Here is an 8,530-nt window from a genome sequence, read left to right as displayed (position 1 = left end):
TATTTGATAAATGGTTAAATATCCAAATCAACACAAGCAGAAGGAACAATCCAGCTATTCAGAGAGAACCTGCATGACAACATTAGACCTTATCCCCGTCCCCATGTATTTATTTATCAGACATGTGCATCTGGTTCATGGAGTTGACAATTTGCCAGTCGAACACAGCACAACAAATCCGGCTTTGTGGTATAAAAATCCATTTTAATAGAGCATAAATCAGTTCAGACACCACGCTGGGTAAGTTTCTGAGAACAAACCCGGTCTGCGTGCAAGTTTGAGCTCATTTTCTGACAGTCTCTCTAAGATGTGGTTTACCCGCTTGAACTGAGCAAACTTATTTTTTCCTGAACCTGACTGCCGATTTAAAACTGCAACGAAAAGAAAAGAAAGCTTTCTGGTGATCTTTCGAAACTTTAAGCTTCTTAATTGTGTTAATTAAAATAATTTGATTGCATTTATCAAGCGGTTTCTTCTTTTTAATCAGGACCACAACATTAATTAAAAGTTCATGAGTTGCCTAAGCGTTTTTACCTTGGCCAATAAGCTGCAGGCTTTCAGAGCCCCTTCCTAAAGCAGCTTATGCTTTTAGGACAATTGCCAACTTTGCCTGTTCATCCAATCTTTAGCAAATTTCCCAATATTTATGACTGGAAATGGAACACAATAATGTAAAAGAGCAACAATGGTGAGAATAAGAATAACCCCAAACACTGTGAGACTGACTCTTCTGTAAAGTAAGGGTTTGTTGTTCTCAGTGCAGTTTGTGGCCTCAAAAAGCAGGCCACCGAAGGCAGTGGAAATGTATTTTACTCGCAGGTTCACTCAGCTCGGGGAAACCTGGTTTCAGGTACGCGTTTGCTAACTTTCCCCTCCAGCAAACCGCGTCGCGTCGACGGGCTGTGTGGTTGCAGGACCGTGTCATCTCAGTCATGAACCTGTACAGTACCTCCACTCTGGGTTACCCCGTGGGTTAGTCCATGAAGAGATTGCACTGTAGGTGGAGGTGGGTGGGGTGACGTGACATTCATAACACTCCATAACCTTTTCAGATATTAAAATGGTTTTTATTAATGTCATTCTCTAGCATTAGTCAACACTCCCCCTCCATGCTGTTGACCGCATTATAAACATTGGTTCTTTGTCATGTTGTGCTGAAGTAGTGAGTAACATTTTCTTTTTTGTTTCTAGAGAATCACACTATTCCCTTTGTGCTCTGCACTGTCAAACAAAGACCTGGGACATGGCGTCTTGGACATTTTGTTCCACTTCTTGGTTCCTGAATCACATCAATCACATCCCCATTCTCGGCCCATAGTTTTAAGTTCTCCTTTATAATAAAGGAAGATATACTTTGCGTGTTTGTCTTACACTTTTTTTTAGCAGCCTCCTCAACAGCTTGGCGCACTGTTTCAAAACAAAGACCAAGTCACGATCTGAAGCATGGCAGAGTTCAAAAACACATTTTTTCCCTTTCAACCCCTTCCCCTCCCTTTAAGCCAGGTGTCTTCCGATTGGCTGACCCTTGCAAACAAAACATCCGATCAGCAGGGTGGGCGGGGCTTCTCCGCTCACAGCCAGAGCTGCTCTTATGGACAACAATCCACCAGGGAAACACAAGAGCAAAGCAAACAGCATACAAAACTTGAAGACAGTTTAAAACACTTTTACATTCAAATCAAAAGACTTTGAAGTATTTGTTTGATATTTCAGGAAGCCACTGAAAAACCAAAGATTGATTTTTTTTCCATTTAAGATAACACTTCCTGGATTAACAGAAGCAAAAATCACAGACTTTGTTGATTGCTAAACAACATGTAGGAGTCAGTGGAAAGTCTGTTTCATGATGGATTGATTTTCGGTTCATTCTCACTCATCAATGAAAAAAAAAAACAAAAAACAAAAAAACCCCCAACGAGATCAGTCAATCTCCCGTTTCTCAAACGGGACTTCTGAACAGTTTCATGCCTTGTTAAATGAAAATGAAAACACTTTAAATGTCTTAACGGAAAACAACATTTTAACAAAGAGTTCCCAGAATAAAAAAAAAAAAAAAAAAAAAAAAAAAAGGATTTTCCCCTTTTCTTTTCACTACGCTGAGGCAGCCTGTGTGGTGAATGCTCTCATGTGAACAAACCACCAAGACACATATTGCACATTGTGATGGGGTATGCTAGTGCCCTCAGTTGGCCAAATTCAAAACTACATTTTTTTTTCTGTTAAAAAAAAAAGAAAAAGTAATTTAAGTAAATCTCAAGTCCATCCAACATCGGGTACCTCGCAATTATTTCACTTGCTTTATAGCAAAAACTACGTGACCACCCAGCATCACACCTGTGTGATTTTGTTTTCTGGACATGTCCCCCCAGACAGTGGGCGTTAAAATAACAGTCTCCACTATTCTGGGAATCCTTTTCCGCAATTTCTTGGATCCCGCAAGGCTGCAGAGAACTGATCATTTACTTAATCTCACAGTCAGACATGGTTTGGGCTTTGCAAACTCCCTTTCCAGCTACTTCAAAGGCAGCTCCTTTGTAGGTTGCGACGCACTGGCCGTCTGTGCGCAGGTCTGGCTGAACCTGCTCCCACACCTTCTGTTTGGGGTTCAGCTCTTTATCGGGCTCCCCTGCAACAAAGACATCATTGTGAGAAATTAGAATCCCCTGTGTACTTCAGTAAACCTCGACACTTGCAGGGTTTGTGATTCCAGGAGGTTTGCTGTTAACAGCATCCTCATGGAAAATGGCTACAGGGATTTGCATGCATCCAACCACAAAAGCTCAGAAGAGCCAACGGTGAAGTTTGGGAATGATGTCTGCTCTCAGCCTGCAGTCCGATTCTCACCAAAGGTGCCTCGCAGAGTTGGAGGAAACTTGTGTTTGTGCGTCGTGTTAAAGTAGTGCAGTACTCACAGTCTAAATACTGAGGCTCCATAACACTGATGAAAAGAGGAAAATAATGAGGCGTGTGATCAGCACTATCTGCTGAGCGCACATCTATTATGACTATTTGGCTGAGAATAGGTTTAGCAGGAAGCTACAGCAGTGAGGCTGTAGTACCTGGGAATCCCTGGAAAGTCACTCTATCCCCTGGTATCGCTCCGTTTGGAGGATCAAGGATTTCCAGCTTGTCTTGTGACGAGGCACACATGAGCATGGCCTGGTTCACAATTCCTCTCGTCTCCACTGGCCTCTCGTTACACAGCAGGACCACCATACGATTCTGCATCTGCACGAAGGGCAGGAGAGTCCACATGTTCAAGCGAGAACAGCAAATGACGGTAAAGTTGATGGGAAAAACAAACAAACATCCGAAATCAAATAGGACGGTATTATTGGAATCAAATTCTCACTCGGTGTTCAGTCTAATTGATTTTCTAATCAAGAACTCTCAATGAGATGACGAATGCTTGATGTTGAAGAATAATGTCAGTGCTTTTGGCCAGTGCTTTGCAGAGGTGTGAAAAGCTGGAATGTCCTTCCCAGAACTGGTGCAGCAAAGTTAGGCACTTGGGATCAAAAATCCTAAGAGGCGATCGTGATATTTTAGCCATACTGGTGACTTTAGTTGTTTAAAATCAGCCTAAAGAACACTTCAAAAGACTATGCTTGTCTTTCTGGTGGCAGTATTAGAAAACATTACCACTGTCAGCAATTTGAGGATTTTTTTTAATGCTATTATTTTTAATCACCTTTTAAAACCTTTGTTATTATTTTTTGTGAGTGTACACAGTATACTAATTTATAACAAAGTAAACATAATAGTGTTTTGGGCTGTTACTGTTCACAGTTACACAGATCTTCCTCCTTCAAGGCTCTGAGCTTCAAGCATTCCATCTCTAAAATAAAATAAAGGATACTACATAGAGGCGTTCAAAAACAAACGGAAGATTGACATCGAGGTGTTAAATCTTAACCCTAATTTGAATAACGGAATAGTTGGACATGTCCTGGTACTTACAAAAAACCCCAACCAAACAAAACTACCATACAGTGATATGTTAGATGACAGTGTTCCTCTAAATATAAGACAGTTAAGTGATGGCTTTTGTTACTTGACCACAAAGTACCCTGACCTGAAATCTGTCCAGCATTTACGGGACACAAACTGGGAGCCAGGCCTTTTCCACTAAGACCAGTGAAATGACCCTCATTCCAGAAGAACAGAGGCGGTTACAGCCAGAATATTCAGTTTGCCCACCTCAGCCATTAAAATAACACACTGATGTTCATGTAGACAAAAATACTAAATCACAATTTTAAGGTGGAAAAAAAAAAAGTATAACCTTCACAGACCTTCCCGCTTACCATTATTTTTAATGGTCCGGTCTACGCGACCTTCGTCAGGTACAGTTTTCTCAGTACCTGTAAGCCAGAAAATGTGTTTTTTTCTTCACAAAGACCTTTCCCACTATGCACCTGTCACTTATTCAGGTGTGGAGTCTTCCTAAATTTGTAAGTAAAAAAAAAAGAAGACAAATCCTACTTTCAGTTTAGTTTACACTGTCGTCCCTCAGAGGGAATCGGCTCAATAGGGCAGCTTAAACTACAGTCACCGGCCACTTCTTAAGTACACCTTGCTAGTGCTGGTGACTGCAGAGGCCATTTGAGTACAGTGAACTCACTGTCATGTTCAAGATAATATCAGGTTTGAGATAATCTGAGCTTTGTGTCATGGTGTGTTATCCTGCTGGGAGCATCCATCCGAAGAGGAGTACACTGTGATCACAAAAGCATGGACGCTGTGGTGTTTACGTCACTTTTTTCCCCATTATTTTAATGCTCAGTTTGAACTTCAGCAGGTGGTCATGACCATGTCTGCATGGATAAATGCAACAACTTGCTGCCATGTGATTGGCTGATTAATTACAATTTCTGTTAACCAGCAGCTGAACAGGTGTACCTAACAAAGTGAGTGTGTAGAGTGTAACAATTCAAAAGATATTGTTACACTGTCAGTATCTTTGTGCTTTGGGCTGTTACTTCGATAAAATGAGCAGTCTGAATATATCACACAGGCTTCAGGGAAACAAAAAAAAGTAGATTATTCAGTCATCTAAAACATTGATGACCGGTAAACAGTTTTATCTTGAAATAAACAACACTAGATTAATACTTGATATTTACCTGCTCCACAGGTACGTGCTGAGACAGTTCACTGACCACCGTCCTGGGAAAAGCCTCTCCCACATCGATCTGCTCCACGAACAGCCCGTCAGTGTCTGGAATCTGCTGGGCCGTGACTACACGTCCAATACGTAGGTCCAGGCGGGACACGTCCACCTGCTTCTTTGCCACCTTCGGCACTCCTGGCATGAAAGAAATGCCGCAGTGTCAGCAGGGTACACGGTCTTTCTTTGCAACTGATTTTCCTTATGGTGTGTGCTCCTCTAATATAAGAATCGACAGATTTGCTGCATCTGTAAAGAAAATCTTTGCTGTTAAAAATCTAAAGTTTTAAGGATTAATGAAGAAAACGCTCGGTTTGACTCAACTTCCCCACCTTTCACAGGATTCTCCTACGTGATCCATTTAGTAGATGACACAGCTCTCTTTATTACAACTACCACAAACTACAACTATAAACTCAGCTATGTAATACTACCTACAGGTGTCAGGGAGTATTTTGGCTTCAGGTCACTCCTTACTCCATCCATGTGAAGCAACATTAAACCAAAGAAATTGTGGAATCAGACTTAACTTTAATTTCCTATTCTGCTTGAATGTTGTGCTTTTGCTAAGTTTATGATTCAGGTGGGTGTACTTTGAACACACCACCACCACCATCATCATCATCACCATCACCCACGTTCTCAACGGTATAACCCTAAATCGCTGCACCCAGGAGCCAGGTAAACAGACAAAACGCATGGACGCTCAGCAATCACATGCAGGAGGATAATCAGGGGAAATGGCAAAAGTATGCGGACACTACATATTACACTCGTATGTATATGCAGCTGCTGCATTCCTCATTCTCCAGGCCTCCCGGTGGACGCACCTTTGGGCTTGCCGTATGAGGACACACGGCCTCGGAAACCCATCTCATGAAGCTCCCTGCGCACCGTGGTGGAGCTCACGCTGGCTCCGGATGCGCTCTGAAACTCGGCGGTGAGCGCTTTTATGGAGGGCAAACACTTCTCCAGCGCCACTCTCTCCAGCACTTGGCGATCCTCCTCTTTCAGCTTGTGCGGTCGGCCGCTCCGGGGCAGTGCCGTCGTTATTCCTCCACGCTTCCACTTTAAAATCACGGCGCTGACAGTGGACCGGGGCAGGTTTAACATCGCCGAGATCTCACGGACGGACTTCTTGCACAGGTAGCATCCCACCACGGTGCCCCGCTGAAACTCACTGAGCTCCTCGCTGCGACCCATTGTGCTGCAAATGTTTGCAGACTGCTTTTGCATCGATTCCCACCTCCTCCTCCTCCTTCGCCTCCTCCGCCTTGGAGCTTCGCTCCCCCTTTTCTTCTTCTACGGTTGGCTCTCAGGGCTAATTTTAACTATAGCCCACTATCGGGTATATTACTGCCCCCGTATGATGACTAATAGCAATTCAGTGACACTACGGGCTGGATTGTGTTTCAAATGACCTAAAAGTGTTTTAACGTGATGCAAACAAGCGAGAAGCAAATAAAAAAATAACTTTGAGAAGCTCTTTGAACACATAGATTGATCCTGCAACATACTTTTCTGTGTTACAGCAACAGGATAAATAATAAAAACAATAATAGTAAAAAAAGTATCAAATGACCGTAGTTAAGCTCTTATAATGTGAGGTAATTTATTTACCTACACAACGGTGGTCACGGCAGATGCCCACCCCCACCGAGCCTGGTTCTGCCGGAGGTTTCTTGCTAAGGAGTTTTCCCTTCCCACTGTCGCCAAGCGCTTGCTGAAAGGTGGTCTTTGATTTTTAAGGTTTTCTCTGTATTCTCTATATTATTGTATGGTCTTTATTTACAGGATAAAGCATCTTAAAGCGAATGCTGTTGTGATTTGGCGCTATATAAATAAAATTTAATTGAGTTCTAGCGCTTTTCTACTCGGGTAGCACCGTGCCACCTTGCTGCCCCACTATTCTTTTGCACTGTTGCCCCACAGCAAGAAGGGCCTGAGTTCAATTCCACCATGTGGAGATAAGTTCATTGGAAACACTAAATTGCCCATAGGTGTCAATGCGGGAATGTGAGCGTGAATGGTTGTCTCTGTCTATGGGTTAGCCCTTGGACAGATGGCGGCCTGTCCTGTCCTGCCTCTCGTCGTTAGACAGCTAGTCAGTCTCCAACACACCCCGAAAAGGATAAGCGGAAGTGAATGCTTTTCTACTCTACTTGAGGCCACTGTTAAAACTACTTTATACAACATGCCCAATCCACCCCCACTTTTTTTATGGTTAACACACTCCAGTGAATGAATGCATTAAAATTATACATTGTGTCTGACAGACTTCACCTTAGCTAATTGGATTTCCAGAGTGAATTTGTCCTTTCTGGAGCAATTTTCCTGAAATTGTATGACAAATGTTCTGGGGTGCTGTGCAGGCTTCCAAGAAGTTTGTGCTCCAGTTTCAGTTTGACCGACTGATGATCCAAACATCCATCCATCCATCCATCTATCTATCTATAGATATTAAATTTTAGCTTCCTTAAAGAATTAAAGTCTTCAAGTCTTTTAAAAAACTTCCACAATTCTTTGGGGTTTTTTTTTTTCAGATTTTATTTTTCAGATTTTATTTTTCTCATAAAAAAGCAAAACTGCTATTCCGTTTTCCTCCAACTGCACACAATTCTCCCGAACATGTCCTCAGTTTTAATACCTACAGACATGTGAATGGTGCTTGGCTCTCTGACACACTGTATGGGTGTTCGTGCTCCAAAGTATTTTCTTGAAGATACTCCCCCCCCATTTCCACTTATTCAACTTCCCTGGAGAATGTCAGACAAGTGAGAAGGTTAGACCATGTACTGATTCAGAATAAAGATTTTTTTTTTTTTTAAATCTGCTGCTCTTAAACATCGTTTACTTGAAAATGGGCATTGTGGTCAATGCAACTCTTTTATGAGGCTTTTTTTTTGTTTTGTTCATTTAACACACAAACACACAGAGACATGTAGTTATTTTGAGTGTTAACAATAGCCGTGATCACAGTTTTCTTCATTGTGTGAGCATAAAAGTTTTACTTTGGACTACTGCATCTGTTGTGCCTCCATGAAAGCCCCATTAAACATTTAAACCTCCTAGTTTGATCTCCAGTGTAAGTGCTTTCCTCCCTCATTATTATGACCTCAAACTGGCAGACCAGTGTGCATTAAACCCTCTCAGTGTAACAGCTTACCATTAAGGGAAGCAACTTGAATTTGTTTACTTCACCACAGATGTCCACAGTGACAACAAATAAAGGGAAGTCACAGGAGAACTAAGTTCTTTACTGGTCTCCTACTTTTTGACAAAGGTGACCAAGGAATGCATTAATAAGAGAATGTTGCATACAGCAAATATTCATGTGTCTATGAATATAAGTGTTTGAAA

The 8,530-nt window shown here is 42.0% G+C and overlaps 1 protein-coding gene across 2 annotated transcripts; it reads right to left on the bottom strand.

The window, feature by feature from the left end:
- Nucleotides 1-1,045: 1,045 nt before the first annotated feature.
- Nucleotides 1,046-6,427, bottom strand: LOC146572439 (aminoacyl tRNA synthase complex-interacting multifunctional protein 1-like). 2 transcript variants are annotated; one of them, XM_085276602.1, is made up of 5 exons: nucleotides 6,001-6,427; nucleotides 5,127-5,308; nucleotides 3,060-3,228; nucleotides 2,913-2,938; nucleotides 2,489-2,626 (listed from the first exon to the last, which is right to left on the bottom strand). In XM_085276602.1, the coding sequence occupies exons 1-4, from the start codon at nucleotides 6,404-6,406 to the stop codon at nucleotides 2,916-2,918; spliced, it is 780 nt and encodes a 259-aa protein (XP_085132728.1). In that variant the 5' UTR covers nucleotides 6,407-6,427; the 3' UTR covers nucleotides 2,489-2,626; nucleotides 2,913-2,915. The 2 variants fall into 2 exon arrangements, with proteins under 2 accessions (XP_085132727.1, XP_085132728.1); XM_085276601.1 differs by lacking the exon at nucleotides 2,913-2,938 and having other exon boundaries at nucleotides 1,046-2,626.
- Nucleotides 6,428-8,530: the final 2,103 nt, after the last annotated feature.

This window comes from Mchenga conophoros, linkage group LG6 (genome assembly GCF_057382185.1).
Source record: "Mchenga conophoros isolate Kocher_MC1m ecotype Shallow Benthic linkage group LG6, M_conophoros_male_GT1.1, whole genome shotgun sequence".
Lineage (NCBI taxonomy): Eukaryota > Metazoa > Chordata > Actinopteri > Cichliformes > Cichlidae > Mchenga > Mchenga conophoros.
Note: the sequence above shows the minus strand (reverse complement) of the source record. Positions and strands in the feature narration are given on the sequence as shown.

Excerpts from the sequence above, each read along its gene's own strand:
- LOC146572439 (XM_085276601.1), bottom strand. The coding sequence starts at position 6,406 with ATGCAAAAGCAGTCTGCAAACATTTGCAGCACAATGGGTCGCAGCGAG. Across the intron at positions 3,229-5,126 it reads AGCACGTACCTGTGGAGCAG|ATGCAGAATCGTATGGTGGT; the intron begins GTAAATATCAAG and ends CCCTTCGTGCAG. Across the intron at positions 2,627-3,059 it reads GACTTTCCAGGGATTCCCAG|GGGAGCCCGATAAAGAGCTG; the intron begins GTACTACAGCCT and ends TCTTTGTTGCAG.